The sequence below is a fragment of the Argiope bruennichi genome, chromosome 9 (assembly GCF_947563725.1).
Source record: "Argiope bruennichi chromosome 9, qqArgBrue1.1, whole genome shotgun sequence".
Lineage (NCBI taxonomy): Eukaryota > Metazoa > Arthropoda > Arachnida > Araneae > Araneidae > Argiope > Argiope bruennichi.
This window is the reverse complement of record NC_079159.1, coordinates 23,584,437-23,605,038: the sequence shown is the minus strand read 5'-3', so window position 1 is coordinate 23,605,038 and position 20,602 is coordinate 23,584,437. Positions and strand designations below refer to the sequence as shown.

Below are 20,602 nucleotides of genomic sequence, written 5' to 3'. Positions count from 1 at the left end.
TATGTTTATTAACTTTGTAAAATATTAACTTTATTAACTTTGTAAACTATTTTCAGTGATGTCTGTAAATGTATTTTTTTCCATATAATTTATCTTTAACTAAAGAATGTTCTGAAAGTAGATTTAATCATTAAAAAATATGTGTTTCGATGTATCTTCTTTTTTTTTTAACGTATAAGCTGCTCATGTTTACTATGACATTTTACTATTATAGATAAAATCTTTTGGCTTGAGTATGGTATAATTTCTTCACAATTTCACAAACATTCTCGGTCGACGGTGTAGCTTGTAATTACTTTTACAAACTGAAACTAAGCTATTCCTAGATGTTATAATTCGATTTTTTTTAAAAAAAATTATTTTATTCATAAATATCTTCGAGTGTTCCATTGCCTCGTTATTTGAATCCCTGAAATAACACAATTAAAAATGAGTACAATGAACTCTATGCAATTTAATTATTTTCTTTATTTGATACAATTAAAAAAGCTGTTCGCGCTGTGTATACATCAATCTTGATTTACATTATACTTTATAAAATTTCTCTACTTATTATTTCTGTTGTCAACAACCTTTTTCTCGACTAGTACAAAGTCTTCGATGGTGCATAAGGTGTCAGTAAGACTTTTTTCTGATTTTTGATTTTAAAAGTTAAAGAGAAATGATAAATGTGCAAATGTTTCGCATTAGAATGGAATGCTGGTGATTATAATTGGTTTAGTTAAGAATATGTAATATTGCTAACCTGCGCAATATGTTTCCTGGCAAGGAGGATAGTTTTACATATATAGTATTGGCTGCTGGATGGATGCTGAGTCACTGATCCCTCTTTTTTGGCTACAAATTTAGCGACTATTGCAAAAAGCTAAATTATCCCTAGTATTTGAAAATCTTGGCGATAACACCATTAAGGTTCGAGTTCCAGCATTTGTTCAGTGCCTTCTAAAGGAAGTATAGAATAGTTAGCAGATCTTCAGCAAGTACTTTCTAAGCACTTTGTGCTGTTGCGAATTTTTATTAACGATTTATAGCTTGTGCGAAGTTGATTTCTGAAAGTACTGCATTTGTGTACGCTTTAGTTGCGATTTGTTACCTGTGTTGTGCTTTCTGTCGAATAAAGAATCTTGTCCAAAGCTAGTGCCTGTTGGAATCAACAGATCGGAATGAACAGATTTTTCTGTAAAACTATGGACTTTTAAATATTGACATTAAAGGATTTAATATAATAAAACAATATCATATGTTAATGGTACGTTACGGTATAAAATTAATATTAAAATATAGGCTGTTAAATGGCTTTAAAAAGTATTAATAAGTGTTAATATCTGTTTTGTTTCAGAATATTTATTTTAAAACATTTTAACAAATATTTGCTATTCTGAAATATATTTCATGATTTAAATATGTGTAAATATTTATTTTTAGTGGGTAGGCTGTGTGAATGGAAACATAAAACAATCGACAAATCTGCAGAAGTTGAAACATTTGAGGAATACAAAAAGACACTGATGCTGGACTGTATGGACGGAAGTCCGGGCACTTTTTATTGGGTACCGGATGAAGCTACACCGGACCTCGTATATTATCAGGTATAATAAGAAGAATCTGTTTCATTTTATTTTCTTGCATAAGGACTAATGCATGATTCATTGTACAGATAGTTTGTAATAATTCAATTGAATATGATATAATTGGAACAATACATTTTTTTTTTTTTACTTATTCATGTATTAGTTTTATGTAGGCTATCATTAAAAATGCGTATTGTATTTTCATATACGGATGTTATTCTGTTTAGAGGAGTCTTGATTACTATCATGAATGATGACCTTATTCCAGTAGCCATAAAAATAATAATTTAGATTTAGCAAAGTTTTTTTTTTTTTTTTTTAGGAATAATATTCCTAGATTTGTATTTCACAGAATGTTTCCGTATAATAATATTTTCGACCTCTCAATTCTAAAAAGTCTAATCAGTTTACAAGAAACTTTATTTTTTAAATTAAAAAAATTAAAACAATATCAAGTAATGCCAACAACTTTAATAAATTCATATTATCATATATGTTATTTTTGTTTACCATATTCCTTTTTAATTTTTGTATATGAAGTATAAAAAGAGAAAATCTTGTAATCGCTAAAAAATTCGAGCTCTTTCGTCGAATCTCTACATTTCAGATCTGCTTTTTTTATAAAATTATATCTAAGTATTAAAATTATATTTCAAAGAAATTTTGATTTGGACAGATAAAATTTGGTCTGATCTTTTATCTACTAAAATTGCTAATTTCTATCTAATCTTCAACGAAATTCTTCACAGAAAGTATGCCGATTTATGCTGAGAGCAAGTGAAGATAAGTTCAAAATGCATAGGTCTGGATTGATAACATTTTAATTCGTGGTTTTAGCATCTAAAATGTGGATATATAATAAATTTGAAATTAAATTCTTGAACGGATTGACCGTCTGTCAGTCTGTACATATGAATGCATATAAATGCGTTAACTCAAAAACTCAATGACTTAAACGAATGAAATTTGGTCTATAATCTTGTTATTGAAACTATAACTGTCTAAAATTTTGATATCAATCAATCCTTAAAATAAGTCTAAAATGCACACTCAACTTTCGTCACTATACTATGAAACACAATGCTGTTATGCCTGAGACTCTGAAAATAAAAATCTGAGTATTTGTGACGACATTAGCATAACTCAAAGACCCAAAACTTTTATGTGTTTTTGTATCTATAACACTTTTTTAGAGTTTATATGAGAAAATATCTAGGAGAACACTCCCTTTTTTTTCTGTGCTTACGAGATACTATAACAGATTCTTAAATGTTCATTTTATTATTATTATTTCTCTTCAGTGCTTCACTCACCGCAACCTTGGCTGGAAAATCCATGTTGTTGATTCCGACGCCAAAGTTGCCGGCGCCATGGAACACCTCAGCAACAACGAGCCAAATTCTGCAGCAGCCACAACACTCTCATACGTCCTGTTGTTCCTGGTCACATGTATCGCCATCTTTTAAAGCGCCATGTCAGCTTATTCTCAACGAATAAAAGCGCTTTGGAATAAAATTGTAAGCAACTCGACGAGCTTTCTTCTAAATATCAAATGCCAACTAGTCTACATTATATGGAATTAAATTACATTAAAATCATCTTCAAAAAGAGTTATAAGAACTGCATTAAATTTTATTTTGCATCTTTTTGTCAGTTATGTCACTGAAATATTTGTTTTCATATTCCCGGTTATCTATGCTGTATTATTTATCCAAACAAAAGTGTTATCTGTCGGTTCTTTTTTATAGAATTATTATCTAATTACAGTCAGAAACCCTGCTTATATTGGTAATACTGGATTATCTCCGAGGTAAAATAGGCAGCTGCCTAGAGGCCCCGCGGCTCTTTGGTATCTGAAGCCTTGAGATTTTTTGGCAGTATTTTCAGAGTGTTTAATTTTGTGATTCCGTTTTTCTTTCACTGAACTTGCACTCCATTTTATCCAAATTAAAATAATGAATAAGGAAATTTTTCTTATGGTCTCATTTTCCATGACTGAGCTGTGTTAAATACATTTTGTAATTTTTATACTATTTTCTTCCAAATTATTTTTAAATTTAATTTTTTTTTATACTCGAGATAGTAAAGTTCTCATGAAAATTACCCACAATCAAACATTATCTTATATTTGTTATTCAAAAGCTGCTGAAAAAAAGCATTTAATTGAAATTAATAAGAAATATCTGGTTTTGAATGTTTGAGAGGGGACAGTAGGCCTCCAAAATTTATTTGTCTAAATGCCTGAATAGAGTTTAATCCGGGCCTTTCCATTAGAAAAAAAAATAAACCTCTTTAACCATTTATTTTTTTATTTCATTTAGCCATATTTTCTTTCATATGATTATTTTAAGATTTTCACTGAAAGCCATTAATAAAGTAAAGCAATTTTTTTTTATAATTATTATCTATAAATCAGTTACAAAATAAAGAATAATAAAAAGTGTGCCCAAAGAAGGGATGATTTTACCTTTGGATGACCATAAGCAATCATTAGAGACATCACAGCAGTCCATTAGAAATTGATATGTACGTGAAACATTCGCAAGGACATTATCACGAAAAACAATAAAAACTAAATATGAATTATGTATTTAATTCTAAATATTTCGAGTTTGTTCATGAATTATTGATAATTAAAATATAAGTTAAATTAGAATTTTTAAAAAATATATTCGTTTTCGCTTTGTTAAAATGCTAAATTATTAAATACTTTTTAAAGCTCATATTTTTTATTATATTTGTGTACATTTGAATCTGCATATGAAAGTTTGAGTAATATTGATAAGGGAACTTTTAGGGACTTTTAAAATATTTTTGCTTCGGGGCACCTTTGTACCATACCTGATCAAAAGTTCTTGTTTCGTGAAACTTTTTTGCATCCTCTTTTATATATTTTAACTCTTTCTAGGGCCTTGGGAAGTATGCTTCCCACCAAATTTATAAATCTTTGTATAATATTATGTAGGTTGGCATAAGTTCTGACAAATTTTTTTAGAAAGACAGAAACTTAGATGCTTTAGTTCTTTATCTTACACAAAGTGACGTGTCTTGATTTGTTACTTAATTATTAAATAACCAAATTAATTAATGAATCAAATTAAATGTATCTAATAAGCTAAATGAATCTCTTTTCTTATTCGGATTTCAAACCTAAAAATATTTTAACATAATATGACTAGAAAAAAATGGCCCTTTAAAGGGTTAACTGCTAAAATGTATTAATAAACAATTTACGGTTCTAGATAATTATACATTTTTCATTCTTATTTTGAAAAATTTAAATTGATGTAAATTTCTAAATTGAATGGAGCACAATATATTATATTTAAAATTGAAAGCATAAAAATTGCAGCATTAATATTTGTAATACCAAATTCTTATTAAATCCAATATACAGGAAAAAATTTAAAATGTTTAATAAAATATAGCTCTTCTGACGCAATTTATTTTAAGCTGTACTGATAAATTACTTTAAAACTAATTCCATCAATAGCTGATAGTTGAATAATTAGTAATTTTATAGCCGTTTACAATAGTTTATTTTCAATGCACATGTTTTATTCAAAGGCGCTTTTATAGGTACAGATTGTCCATATTTTTTTTATTTATTACACTCCATGTTTTGTCGATGTCCATTTTGTAATCATTTTGCCCAATATTGTATTAGATATATGTTATGTACCTATATAAACATTACCTCTCTTATATTTTGTATATTTTTTAAATATTGGAATCTAGTTATGCGTCTTTAAAAAAATCATTATTATCCGTCCATTTTGACCGTGTCTCAACAATAATTTCATAATTAAACAGTTATTTCAACATAATCTTTATCGATAAAGTTTCATTTGTATATCTTGCAAGTCATCTGAAATTCAATATATTTCTTTTGAAAGTTTTATAATTATTCTATAATTTCTTGTGTATTTTATGTTCTTGTAACTAAAATAAAAATTTGTTTTATAAAACAGCTTGCTGATTTCATTTTTGTTTCATATAAATACACTTTTTGGGTAATATGTGCTATTTCGCAATATTTTGATTTCTTTTGTGTTACTAATAAAAATTTAACACTTTTGTAAAAAAAAAAAAAAAAAAAAAAATGCATTTAACAAAATAAAACTTAGTTTTAATGTATGTTTGTAAAATAAAAAAAAAGTGTTCCTCAAAGCACAATTTATAAAAAAAAAAAAAATGAAACTATATCAAAGCATTTCCGCATTCCTTTTCTACTTGTGATGAACCCGTGAGTATTTGCTATGTGGTGTGGTTTGGTTTGGTTATATTAACGTCCCGTTTGAAGCAACACTAGGGCTATTTTGGGACGGACCTCGTAATTTGGAACCGCGGTCAGACGACGAGGACGACACCTGAGCTGGCACCTCCCTCTCCACACCACTCCAGCGGGAGGACATTTGGTCATAACGGATTTAACGTGCAACAGACCCCCTTACACGATAGTTCTTCGGTGGAATCGGGTCACGAACCTGGAACCCACCAGTTCCGAAGCCGAGACCTTACCACCAGGCCACCGCGGCCCTATTTGCTATCTGATAAAGGTAAATAAGTTTAATAACTAGATTTTCAGTTCTACTCTTAGATTGTATTTTAGTCAGCGGTAAAATTTATTATCAGTCAAAGTCACCAACTTCGAGGTCCAAATGCATCGTAAAATCTTTTTAAAAAAAGGAAAAAAAAAAAAAAAAAAAAAAGATAAATGAATCGTTTAACTAGAACCAGTCAATATTAAGTCCTAACTTACCACTGAGGCCTACCTTTATCTATGATCTGGGAATACAAATACTTTGCTTCTTTATAAATAAAATAAAAAAAATGCTTTTATAAAATAGATTAAAGTTTCGAAATTCCAACAATTTTCATTTAATTTGAATGTAAAAAAATGATACCATGCATCTGTATGATGAATTATTTAATGCAATGTATAGCGTATTTCAGAACAGAGCAACACATTTGGGTCATACATTCTCAAACAAAAGAATCCTCAGTCTTTTTACTTTCTCGTATAAGTAGTATGGGAAAAATATAGTAATCGTCAAAAATTTCGAACTCGAGATTTTGACGACTATACACTTTTTAGACCTCCCTGTGTTCGAAATAGACACTTTTTGGAAAATTTCTGTTTGTCTATCTATGACAAAGATAACTGTAACTCAAACACGCTTTGAGCTAGACGGAAGAAATTTGGTATATGGTCTTTGCACGGAATTTGTAAATTTCTACCAAATTTTGAGCAAAATCTATTCAGAGGAAGTCTGTCTGTCCAGCTCTTCGAATATAAGTTGACATTGTGCAGGTTGAGGTTCGAACTCGCAACGTTAGGGTTCATAGCCGAGTAACAAAGCCACTAGACAAAAGTGTGCACTCTTCTCCGGAAGTTGTTATCTGGCTTATGATGTTACCACCACAATAGTCCCCCACCAGTGAGTCGGTAGAGTTTATCGCGCCAGTTATGGCGAGCGACGAACGTTGTAATCGCGCCAAGTTATGGCGGGCGACGGCGAGCGTTTGTGAGTGGTTGCTGCCGGTAGATGGAGCCACGACAGCTGAATGAAGGATGCGGTTGTTCAGAACCAGGGTCACCAATGTGCAGGTTGAGGTTCGAACTCGCAACGTTAGGGTTCATAGCCGAGTAACAAAGCCACTAGACAAAAGTGTACACTCTTCTCCGGAAGTTGTTATTTGGCTTATTATGTTACCACCACAACATGATTACTCAAAGCGTATAGATCTAGATAAAATTTGGAACGCAGAATTAGCATCTATAGGTTAAATATCTATAGAATCTTGAGCCAAATCGAACAAGAGGTTGATAGTCTGTACTTTAAAAACATGTAAATGCGACAGCTCGAAAACGGTGGTATTTAAATACATCATAGTTTTGTATGGGAATTGTACACTACAAGTGTAGTTTTGTATAGTATTTTGTGACTACAAGTATAGTTTGGGGTCAAATTTTTGTTTCAAACGCATTTTTGGTGGAAAAATGCATCTAAAACACAAATTCAGTTTTCAGATATAATTAACTGTTGCCCATAGATTAATCGTCAAAGAACACACTATAGATTCAGAAAAAAAATTCTAAATTCCAGCCGAAGGTTAATATTTCGTTATTGTTGTACGACAATGCTATGCAAGGCGTTTCCGATATAACATATTTCTTGCGAGAATGTTTTGGGAGACCATTCTAGGTGGTTTTAGTTACAGTTGTCCTGTCTTTAGCAACTTCACTGAAACACACTTCATACCCAGCAACGCAATTCAGACAACGGTCCTAAAAATAACACTTAAAGTGAACTATCTAGATTCCTAATACCATCTACCTATTAAAGCTATCAGAGCAAGAAATTCTATCTGAAAAAATTAAACGACTAGCCATTCAGTTCTTCATCAATTAATGATTAATAATTCCTTTTCTCCACCGGTCAACAATATCGATAAGGTGACTATTCAGTTGATCGAAAAAGATGATGAAATTCTCAGAATCACATTTCAAAATTTTAAGTATTCGTCTGAGCATCTTATAAAGCTTTCATTTCTTCACTTTAATCCCAACATTTGTGACATATTTTTTGGAAGACTTCGGTTTGCAAAATAAGATACCTCAATGTCTATCATCGAAGCTATTTTTGTTGAATGCATCCAGGTTACTTTTCCAATCATTTTATCACAGCTACTCATGGCTCAAAATCTCGCTCATTGGCTTCATTTATTTGTCTATCCGCAATTCAAAAAATTTCTTGTTTGTGTCCATCCATGAAATTCTGTTGTTATTTTTCAGCTTAAATCTTACCAATCTCTCAAGTATTAAACGAACTAACAGTTCCAGACAAAGGTGTGCCGCTATAAAATGGCGCCCTGAGCAAACACGAAAACATCGCTTCATCTCAATTTTTTAAACTATATTCTCATATCCCCACCATCGCCAATCGTATACCGGGAAAGATGTGAAGTTAAGCCTAAATAATTATGAATTAAAAAAAATTGAATTAATATAGCATAACAGATACTCAGTACATCTTAATTATTCAAACGGACTAATTAAACTACACATAAATGCTATTTCAAAACATAATGACGTACAAATCGAAATGCACCTTCTGCATGATATTTCTTATTAGTTATATTAATGCCCCATTTTTAAAACTATTAAAAAATGAGCCTCGTAATTTTGAATCGCGGTCAGATGGCGAGGACTACATCTGATCTGGTATCATCCCTCTCTAAACTTCTACATCACACTAAAGGGAGGATATTTGGTATCGAAGGATTTAACGTGCACCAGACCCACTTACACAGCATTTCTTCTGTGGAATCGGGTCTCGAATCTGGAACTCTCCAGTCCATTAATCAAGAACTTAACACCAGGTCTCACGACCAGGGCATTGGCAAATGAATATTCTCCTTATTTTAAAACTCAAAAAAAAAATCGGTTGCTATTAATTTATGATATTTATTTATTATCCAAACTTGAATAGATTAATTATATAATTTATAAATATCCAATCAATTCAATGAGCCATTCTTTAAAAAAATTCTAATATCATGGTATATTTTGAGGAATTTTATAAATTTGATGTCAGATAATGAAAGATTTATAGTAAGCCGAAATTAAAAACACGTTTTTTAAAATAAAAAAAAAGCCCTTTGATTTTAATTTTAAAAATGGTTATATTAGAAACTGTAGAATAAAGAAATCCAATTCAAGAGAGTATTTTTACAAACGATTAGCATGCTTTTTCATTAAATTAAAGCCAGTTGTTAGAAATATAAAATTGAAACTGATAATTAATTTAGAATTCTCTTTATTTTAATATTGAGTTGAAGATTTAACTGGAATAAATTTTTCAAAAGAGCCTTTGAGATGCATTGTTGGAAAAGAACATATTTTTCAAATACACAGAAACTTGTTTTTCATCGAATTAAATTTAAAAAAATAATTCAGCAATTGATCTTCAAAATAGGAAAAAAAAAAAAAAAGAATAAAATTTTTACTTTCATGAGAAATTAACTGATCTTTATTAATTAAAAAAATCCAAATTATTGCATTGAAATTAAAAGGCTACAATGAATTAATATATTTTTAAAAAATGAAACTGATCAACTGGTATAGACTCCGCGAGACTTTCTTGCAAACTACATAATAAAGCTGTTATTCTCATATTCTATCCATACCTCTAATATTATCTGCGCAATTTTAGTAGTAATTTCTACATTTGGCAATTTTATTATGAAATGAATTTATTCTCGGTTATCATTCAGTTAAGTTTACAGTAATCTTAACAATAATCCTTTTTTAAAATAATAATCTATTAAGCATTTCAAAACACAAATATGTTTTTTGTTTATTTATGAAAATGCTGGATGAATAGAAATATAGCCATTTTAGGTTCTTTGTGTGAAGTCCGATTTCACGTTTAGTCTACGTTTCTCAAATATACCGTGTGACTCACTTATATTACGGGAAAAAATTTGCCTTTACTTGCTAATCAAACAAGCATTTTCGAACATCCATGACTGGCTATCCAGAAACGATACTTGTTTAATAAGGAGCTTAGTCATTGAAATCTGGAAATTAATTGTGATAAAGGAAATAAATACTGAAATGAAAGGAAAAGTCTCCATTTTTTTTAAGAAGATTTATTTTAGATCTGAGAAATTAGGGTACAACAAAAAAGTACTTTTTACTAAATTCACCTCATTAATTCCGCAATTTTTTACCCCTTTGTAATAATATTCAGGGACTTGCCTTGTTTACCCACCCTAATTACATCACTAGTTCCATACGAAGATATTTTATTCCTTTTTCATAGTTATTTAACTCTGACTTTACTTAAAAGTATCACTTTAAATTTTATTAAGCAAGGCGTTTAAAATTATTTAGCATCTCACAGTTCATATCAAGGAAAGACTGAACCAATATATTTCTCTTTTATGGTTCCTGGTAATTCAGGGATTTAATGGAACAAAGAAGCAAATGTTCTTGTAAAAGCAGCCACGGAATCTAAATAACGTCTGAAAAATCATCATAGAGGCAAATATCAAGTTCCGATCACAAACATTGCTACCATCAGAAGCGGGTTCGGAGCAAAATATGAGACAGACTTATTTCACGGTTAATAAATAAAATAATTATTATATCTGGTCTCTTTTACAACGGTGCTTCTGATAACACTTTGTACACCATTTGTAATGAGTTCCACGAGATTTTTTTTTTTTTTTCATTCTATTAAAATATACAAAATATTCAGTTTGCTAGGTTTTTTTTCTGGGAAAAAAACTTGCAATCATTTAAGCCAGCATTTCAGTTTCTTTCTTTTCTTTCAAGCTCTTACTAAAAGAAAAATCTTTATACAATCTCTTAAGTAATTTGACATTAATTTAGAGATGCATAATCCACGATTTTTTGAATAACAAATAATTTTGCAATTGTTGTTTTTAAATATTTGTTCCAAATATCTGTTATTTCAATCATATTATTAATTAAAAATTAGTACTTAATATTAAATATAAAATTTATTAATTGTAATTAAGACTTAATTTACCAATTTAAGTAACGTGTGATTGAATTAATTTATCTATTTAAACTTATTTCTTAAATCTGATTTTTTTTCAAAACTATTTATTTAATTTCTTTATTGGAATAAACCATTTTCTGAAAAATTTGAATTAAATATATATTTTATCTCTTTAAATTGCTTACTTTAGTTTTATATTCCACCATTAGATGGCGTCAGCAGTAAACGGAATATATGCAAAGTCAAGTCACAAGCAATTAAAAAGGATTTGTATGGAATAGTGCGAATATATGAAAATCAAGGTTACCCTCATGAAGTAGACTTCACACTTTCCAGTGAAATCACCGCTCCGATAAATTTCAGTGATATGCAATTCAATGATACGATAATTCCAATAACCTGTCCGTTCACTCCATTCACAGGTTTCTCCTTTTCTGTTTTGTTCGAGAGCTTCCATTGGACATATGGTATCGATTGTTACTTTTCAGTGAAGTCACCGCTCCGGTAAATTTCAGGGATATCGTATCACTTGTTACTTTCTACCGTGATCCAAAACCTGTAATCGAAATATCACCAGTAAGATCGTATCAAGGATTTGAATCACATCCCTCTTTGAAAAGTATTGATCACTGGTATTTGTGACTTTTTGATATTGTTTACGTATTAACCGTCTGTAAAATATTCGTCATCCCTACATTAATTAATTACAATCTTTTGGTCTTCAGGGGATATTTACGTTCAAGTTATGCCAAGCGATGTGAAGTATTCGGTTCGAAGTGAAGTGAAACAACTCAAAGTTGTGACTTAGTCACGTGTGCACCTACAAGCACGTGCATAAACAAAGCCGGCAATCATTATTGATGTGAGATTCGGCTTTCACGTGTGTTTGTTGATTACAATCTACAAATTGTTTTTGACACCAGTTGTGTGTATTAAAAAAAGAAACTTTTTGGAATTTTAATATTCTTTATTTAATACTTGGTAGCGGAGATATTTTTAAAAGCAATTTTCACAGTTTTGCTCAATTATTTACACTTATTGAAGCACCATTTATCGACTTGGTAAGATCAATTTTGCAATATTAATTATTATAATTACATTAAATTAGAAAATATTTCTACATCTCAGGATCGATTGGAATAAGAAATCAAAAATCTTTAATTTAATATTTCCTTACTTCATCTATTAGTATGTATGATGAATCACACTGCTAATTTTAATATTTTTTTTTATGTTTGTTGTGTTTAATTTTTTTTTTTATTTTAATAAATATTACAGCATCTTTTTAAAAACGGTTGACCACCCTCTCCCTCTTTTTTAGATCTCGAGTGTAATTTCAGTTCATGCAAACTTTTTAATTAGTTACTTGAAGTTTCACCATGCTTGAGTTTAAACTGTCAGGATTTCTATATTCCATAAAACTTATTTTCCAATTTTGATGATCAGTTGATTTTCTGGCATTATTACATGTGAAAGATTTCGATAAAATATTGTTTGTAATTTGATCTTTATGGTTCTCTCATAAAATATTTGTAAAATTCTAATTTTAATGGGCATTAATTTATACTACTTTACAAGTCTTATACCTATTCTATTCAGGTTATGCACTTGCTCAATTTTCTCTATCTATTACTAAACCTAAAATTTGAATTTTGTTTTGAAACTGATTAGACTTAATCTAATTAAATAACATGCTTATGTTGAGTTGAATCTTGTTCTTAAAATGTAAAGGAATAAAAAAAATTCAGTATTGAAGTTTTTTTTTTATATAATATTGAAATATTTCATTTTTTAAAGATTCTAGAAAATTTATATTTATTAATTCAATAAACTAATTAATTGCAGTATAAAAGCAAAATTTCAAAACTTAAGAGAGTGATAATATATTTTTGTACATCCTGTCATATAAAAGAAAGGAGCAAACATATTTTCTATAATCAGTCATAGGATTGTTTTCTCTTTTATTAAATCTTATCCAAGCGTTTGATGTTTTAAGATATTAAACTATTGATCAGTCTTGGACTATTATATTTACATTCATTATTATTTATGATTTATTAACATTAACAAAAATTTTCAGAATAAACTAGTGATAATGAACGTGATAAAATTGTCATTATTTTGCCTAACAATTTTATCAAGAGATTTTGTGTTGCTGGTACTTTAATTTATATACTATGACTTCTAATTTATATACTTCTCTTATTACCAACTAAATTAGGCTATAAAGTAGTTAGTAAATTTTACGTTAATTTTATATGAAATTTCAAGCCTGAGTTTTTTAATATGTAATTTGCTTGTTTTTAGTTAAATAAAAAAAAAATGCATGGCACATTTTTGAATGATTTTATTCTATTTTTGCTGTTAGTTGTGCTGAATAGTCATAAACTTTAAGAAAATGTAATGTAAATACTAGTTTCAGGGTATTTTTATTTTTTCATATAAAAAGAGAAAACAAAATATAATTATTCCAAAAAACCTCATTCTAAGATACTGATTAATTTTTATATTTTAAATTCTTCTTAATCTGTTATTATTATGTGCAACATTCTGTGAAAACATTAGCTGAAGAACATAATAATGAGATTCACCAAGGAAGGTGCATCTGTCTTTCTGCCTTCCTACTGGTAAATAAAAATGTAACCAACTACTGCATAAATTTGGTGTGAATGAATCTTAACATACATTCATCATTTATTGCCAAATTAGCACACATCAAATGGATTGTTTGTTGAATATAATTAACAAACATTTCACTCTGACTTACAAATTAAAAACAATAACAATGCTTTAAGTCTACGTAAGTTCAATTTTATTTGCTTTTTCTAAATATTAATCAATGTTAATGTTTTGTAGCATTCTGTTTTATTTTTATTTACAATAACTTTTAAGTAAATAAAAAAGCAACTACAAATTATATAATGTAAATTCCATATAAAATGATTTCATCAAATATGATTTTAAAGAAATGGCCTCAAAAATTGTAATATTTCATGGTAGTTACTTTTTATTTGCTGTTGCATTTTTTGATAAAAGAAACTCAATTGTTGAGCTTCTACATACATATAAATCATAGCAGCTTATGCATTGTTAATTTGTTAAAAGCTAGATTGTTTAATATTCAGCAGAAACATATTCGATTAATTTATGTGATAATTACTTTTTAATGCAGAATCCACATACTAAACCATATTTATTTTTAAAATCCATATCATGCCAAGCTTGTCAGTAATCTAAAATAATGTGTGTGTCATTTATATTAAAACTGCCATGTGTAGTTAATTTTTTTATTTGATACTGTTTTGCTGCTTTTTTTTATCATAAGATATAATAAAGCTTCTGATTATCAGTGCTGGAAAACATATATACAAAGATTCTACTGATTTTTATAGAATAAAGATTTTAAAGTAATAAATATTATTTCAAATTAAAATAATATTCCTTGATTGCTTTAATTTTATTTCAGGTTAGAAGATTTATTATATCTTGAAAATTTTTATCTTTTAAGTAGTCATGGTTGATTATTATCCTTCAGAAGTTGCAAGATTGGTTTTAGGTAAGACTTAGTGTCCTTTATGTAAAGTTTGGACAACAAATTTTCCTTATTTTAAATAATTTTTGCAAATTAATTTTATATTAATAATGTGATTGATATTGAATTTTATTTTCTCATAAATTTTAAATTTTGATCATTTAAAGCATGGCATCTATTATCTACAATAGGATTTTGAAAGAATAATAACCTTACTAGCATACCTTAAAAATTAAACCTTAGAATAATAAGTTTAGTAGAACATTTAAATTATATTTTGGAATTCATTAAAGGAAGGAAAAGGGAATAATATATATGAAATATATATGAGCATTTAAACACTGTAACAAAAATATTTTGATGTAGGTTCTGAATTTGAAAAAAAAAAAAAAAATCTTTAATTCTTTTATCTTATTATTTGTCCTAATCTTGCAATTTAAATGGAAAAGGATATAAAAATGTCAGTATGTAATCTGTAGTATAATCTATCAGCAGTATATAATTTGTAATTAGACTGAACATAGAATTTTCTAAATTTCATAATGACTTAAGAATTTTTAATGTATTAAATGTATACTTTTTTTTTTTTTTTTTTTTTTTGTATAAAATTACAAAGTTCTTGTCTTAAAGAAATAATAAAGTTGTATATTTTTTTAAAAATATATTACTATTAATATAAAAATTTTAATTTCAAAACATTATTGATCACTTTTTCCTAAAACTTTTTAAATATCTTAAGATTATTGCATGATGGTTCGCAAAATACTGTTGTTATTTTGAGTTTCGTTTGAATAAGAATTTGAATTTATTGTGATGTGTCTCTATGTAATCTTTCTTATAAAAATTGTTTATTTGTATTCTTTATTTATTATTGTAAAGTATTATCATTATTTTTTTATGAATACTGTATGTAGGTTATATGAAAGAAGTACTTTGTCCGCAAACATGGGAAACCTTTTTATCAGAAAGTGCTGATCTTCAAGAGCACAATCGAGTGCTGCAGAGTGGAAGATCAGGCTCTACAAATATTGAAGGAAAATCTCTCCAAGAAATCCTTCACGAATACCATTGCTTAAAAGGTAAAATAGTGAGGGTTTTTATCCTTAAACTTTTGTTCTGATGTATATTTATTACTATTTTAAATTTGTATTTCAGATGCTGCTGAAAATAGAGTAAGAAATACATCCAATTCAAGACTTGCTAGATTAAATGGTTCACATTCTGTTGCAATTTCAAGTAAAAGATTTAGAATTAAACCCTATTCTAAAAATATTTTAACTCCCCAAAAAATATCTTTGCATAGAAGACATCTTAGATTACAGGTAAATTAATGTGACTCAGTTTTATTTATTTATTATTATTATTATTTTTTCATTATTCTTGGACTTTGGAACTTTTGTTTCTCAGGAATTGTATGTCTTGCATTACTTTTCATTTTTTTAGCTATAATTTGTGTAGTACTAAAAACTGATAAAATTTCAAATTATGTTTCTTAATGTATTTTCTCATCTTTTAATTAAAATTAGTGTTTTATTTTCTTTCAATGGCAATCTTGATAATTTTACATTTATTTATTTATTGCATAAAATTATTATCTTATGTTTTTTTTTTTTTGTTTTTTTTTTTTTTTCTTCAATTTTTTATTAACGTGGACTAGGTTGCATAGACTATAATACTTCTAATATTTCTTGTCATTCTGATTTCATTTGTGCAGCTTATTTTATGATAGCTCTACATTTCATTTTATGATATCTATCTATTTGATATTCTGAATGTTGTCCAATACTATGAAGAATTTGTAGGAATATTATGAAGTATCTAGATTTTAAATCTTTTTTACTACATCATTAATTACATTCATTTTGTCTGTTTTATTACCTAAAATTCTTCTTTTATTCACTGAATGCTAGAGCATTCACTTGTGAATAATATTATTAGAACGAAATAAAAGGGGGGGGGGGGAAGTATCAGCCTAAAATCTAAAAGAAAAAAAGTTCAGGTAGTAATGTTATTTAAATTAAAGGATCCAATTTTTTTTTTTTTTTTTTTTTTTTCTCAGTTATGCCGTTACATCATGCATTTAAGAAAAGAATTTAACTCGCTCATAATTATTTGTGATGACATATATTGATTTTATTGGTAATAGACAGTTTCTTTACAATGTTGTGTGATATGATTCATTCAATGTTGTTATAAATAGCAGTTATTTTTTCCACCTTTGACTCAAAATATTAGGAATTAAAACCCTGATAAGAATTATATTTTACTTTAAAATATCACTAGATTATTGTATATAACAATGTGTTATACTTTTATTTTGGCAAAATTTAAAATCTTTTTATATTTTTATTGAAGTTTTTGAACTATTTTTTGTTATATAAATACTCTATTAAATTTAAAAATAAATGGAAGATTTCAGCTGTAAATCAAAATCAGTAATCAAATTTGTATCTCTTTTACAGAATAAAAGAGATACAAATCATTTTTAGCTAATTTTAAAATATTTTGAGAGTAAAAAGACCATTAAGTTAATGGGTTTTCTTCTATTGTTTCTTTGCAGAACTTACCTGAAAGTTTAAGATTTCTGAAATGTTCATAATATTTTTGGGAAGCAAACTAAATTGTAGAAAAAATATTAAGTAAATATAAGCAATTACATATCTTATATATGTTATTATGTAGTTATGTGCAATTGTTGCTCAGAATCAGTTTAACTATTGAATTTGGGATGAATGAATGGGGTGTGTTTTCTAATTTTAATATAATTAATTTAATTATCAACAAATTTTTTTTATATATTTTTATTATGAGACGTTAGTCTGTTACTAATGCAATTCATCATTAACAAACTAAACTACCCCTTATTTGTTTTGATTTCTTATTATGTTGATATTTTATTTGTATTGTTATGCAAAAGACAAGCCACAATAATTTATTTTAATTTCTAAACACTATACATTTTTGTTTCAGAATAATATGGCAATGAATAGGTTTACTCGGTCAGAAACTGCTATTCGTTTTGCTGAAAGTGGACACCTATCGCCACACAGTGTGCAAAAGTATCTTTCTACTCCTACTAGGTCATATTCATTCATGGTACCTGACCAACAGCACATAAAATGTGTTACTGCTCTAAATTTTGACATTAGCATTGAAGGTAAGCCACAAAAATCTTAAATTTTTGAGGATTTTGAAAGATAAAATTTTATTTTGAGGGTATTATTTTAAAATATAAGAAATATTCTCCTATCTATCTAGAAAGGCTTTTCTCTAGTATGATCTCAATTATCATTATCAGTTAGTTAAAAAGAAAGTACTGAAATTTTCATCATTAATTCATTAGTAATATTGTTGCTGTATTTATCAAAATCTTAGCGTATGAAATCTATTGACCACATAGCATATAATGCTGCTCAGTTCAAAGGCTTATAATAGTCTGATTAGGAATGCACTGATATTTATATATAAAAAGCACAACAACATGGTTTTTCTCTTTTTCCTGGTTGTATAACATCTCTAATATTCATGTATTCTAATTAGTGCCAAAATCTCTGTATAAGATTTATCCCAGCATTTATAACAAATAAGCATGTTAGGTTCTTCAATTGATTATCAACTGTATTTAATACGGTCTTCGAGATAGTATATTAGTTGCATTTAAACCCATAATCTTTTTTTACCTTTATAGTATAAAACTGAATTATTTCACATTTAAATGAATAAACTATCTGTTTCAATCTGAAATTCTCTTCCCCCCATCTCCACCCCCTTTTTTTAAGTTGGGCTTTTTTCATTGTTTCTCATTTTATAAGAATTAAAAAGTACAATCTATCTTTTGCAGACTATAAAAGGCAATGAAGTTTTTACCGTCTTATTAATATTTTTTTTAATGACTCAGAAACTGTACTTGCATTTGAAATTTCCTTGAAAATTGATTTATCAACGTTATTGTAAAAAAAGGGTAAAATGTGAAATTTAAATGTAGTAAAATTTCTATTTTGGATGGTGAGTTTCATTTTGCATAATCTTTTTATTATTTGTAGAGAGGAAATAATTATCCATGGATCAAAATACAAACTCCTGAAAGCCATTACATGAAATATATTTCTCTAACCAAATCTGGCCTTTACAATATTATTTTTTATTTGGATTTATTTTTAAATAATCCAAATATATTCCAATAATCCAAATAAATAATAATATTTTATTTGTTTTTGCTCTTTTTTGCTTTGATTTCTTTATTTTTCAAGAAAGATTTATTTAATCAAACTATGAATTCTAATTTAGCATTATTATTTGCTTCTATATTCTTTTTTTATTATGTAAGGAAAAAGCATGAATTCTACTTTTATCTAACTGTTGTGCTTTTTTTTCCCCGTGAAATAGTAATTCCCTTTACTTGATAAAATTTGTTTTATGAAGGTTTTTCTGCTGTAAATATAAATTCCAATTTTTAATATAAATGCTTTTTGTTTCTTAGTCTGATACTTTACTCGATTGATTTTGAAGTTGCATTCATATATTTATCATGTTGATTCATTTTTCTTTTAATATTTAATTTATTGTTTTATTTTATTATTTTATTGTTCTTAAATTTCTTTCGTTAAGATATGGAATATATAAACTATTCTTAATATACCCTTTTCTTTATAGGAAACGAAGAATCCACACCTATAAAAAGTAATTCCGAAACTACTTCGTCGCCGCCTTAATGTCCAGCAATAAATACAGTCTAAAAAATGATGATGTACTGTATGTAGAAACTGTATGATGATAACTGAAACTGTATATTAATGACAGTATGAAACTGTTGATGTACTGTATGTGCTGGAAAAACATTTGGTCCTGTAATATCAACATCTGTAACTGCAACTTAATATCTATTATTTGCATACACTATGATATCTAAAATCTATTTTTGTAGATGATATTGTTTGATATGAAGTCGACATTATGATATGCATTTGCAAGACAGCCAGTATAAGACGTTGTTACGTGATTTAAGAAGAAGATTTATGGATGTAAAATAAAGTTACCTTTGTATATTGTAGACATCCTCACTTATTATTGTTTCAGAATCCAAAAACTACCACTTTTCAACAATTTACCTCGCTAAGGGGTGAGAGTTGGAAGCATGAGCATATATCTGGGATTGTTCGTCACTCTTTGACCTTGATTTCCGCTCTATTAGATATATTTTCATTCAAGTTTTTTTTTTTTTATGTGTATGTGAGTACCGTGTCATATGATTGAATCATTTTATTTTAACTCAGACTTTCATATTGATTGCTTATATGGCTTATTCAACAAGCAAAAAACATTTAAGAGTGGCACAAATAATATTTTACGTTGTTAATCGCAAATTTTTTTTAAAAAAAATTAATAATAAATTAAAAATTAGTGGTTTATCATAAAAGAATTATTATTATTTTGTAAAAAACTGACTTAACAAATTTTAAGAACATAAATCTTCCATTTATTCATCGTAATTTAATGTGTAGGCTTTTTATAGTTAATAAAAATTGCTCTAAAGTCATTTATTGTGAATTACAATTATTTCCTGTCTATGTTACGAGTTATCAGCAGTTTTTAAGCCTCCGAGGTTCTTGTGCAATCCGAATTTATTGTAAGCATCTCCTCCTCTCACCTCTATTTTGCTTAAATAAACATATGCGCAAAAGGGGGGGGGGGTTCGAATCCAAAAACGAGTATTAGGCAGAGCGGGATTAAGTTCCGAAAGAACCCTTAGGCATCGTGTGTTGTCCCCTCTTATTCTTATTCCAAAACTAGATATTTTTATTTATCTTAATTTAATCTATCTGAAAGTTTTTAAGTAACAAATGTTGTTATCAAGCAAAATAACAGTGGGAGTGGTCTCCTCCAGCCCCCTCCCCATAACGTTTATAAAGATGTTCTAACTGGACACGCCTTTATTGCACTGGCGTATACGAAATATTAACCTT

At 28.0% G+C, this 20,602-nt stretch overlaps 2 protein-coding genes across 3 annotated transcripts in view; both read left to right on the top strand.

Annotated features, from left to right (window-relative positions):
* Window positions 1-5,432, top strand: part of LOC129984532 (protein Skeletor, isoforms B/C-like) — an 87,143-nt gene extending 81,711 nt beyond the window's left edge. Inside the window, exons 21-22 of the mRNA XM_056094434.1 lie at window positions 1,426-1,589; window positions 2,873-5,432. Coding sequence (XP_055950409.1) covers window positions 1,426-1,589; window positions 2,873-3,037 — 329 coding nt within the window. The 3' untranslated portion in view covers window positions 3,038-5,432. The remainder of the gene's footprint in view (window positions 1-1,425; window positions 1,590-2,872) is intronic.
* A 6,534-nt stretch (window positions 5,433-11,966) lies between these two features.
* LOC129984786 (protein NPAT-like) lies at window positions 11,967-19,638 on the top strand. Of its 2 annotated transcripts, XM_056094742.1 has the most exons (6): window positions 11,967-12,168; window positions 14,574-14,663; window positions 15,554-15,718; window positions 15,795-15,961; window positions 17,610-17,796; window positions 19,293-19,638. In XM_056094742.1, the coding sequence occupies exons 2-6, from the start codon at window positions 14,621-14,623 to the stop codon at window positions 19,349-19,351; spliced, it is 621 nt and encodes a 206-aa protein (XP_055950717.1). In that variant the 5' UTR covers window positions 11,967-12,168; window positions 14,574-14,620; the 3' UTR covers window positions 19,352-19,638. The 2 variants fall into 2 exon arrangements, with proteins under 2 accessions (XP_055950717.1, XP_055950718.1); XM_056094743.1 differs by lacking the exon at window positions 14,574-14,663.
* Window positions 19,639-20,602: the final 964 nt, after the last annotated feature.

Coding starts and splice junctions, on each gene's coding strand:
- LOC129984786 (XM_056094742.1), top strand. CDS start 14,621: ATGGTTGATTATTATCCTTCAGAAGTTGCAAGATTGGTTTTAG. Junction 15,719..15,794: donor CGAATACCATTGCTTAAAAG/GTAAAATAGTGA, acceptor TTTGTATTTCAG/ATGCTGCTGAAAATAGAGTA. Junction 15,962..17,609: donor GAAGACATCTTAGATTACAG/GTAAATTAATGT, acceptor TTTTTGTTTCAG/AATAATATGGCAATGAATAG.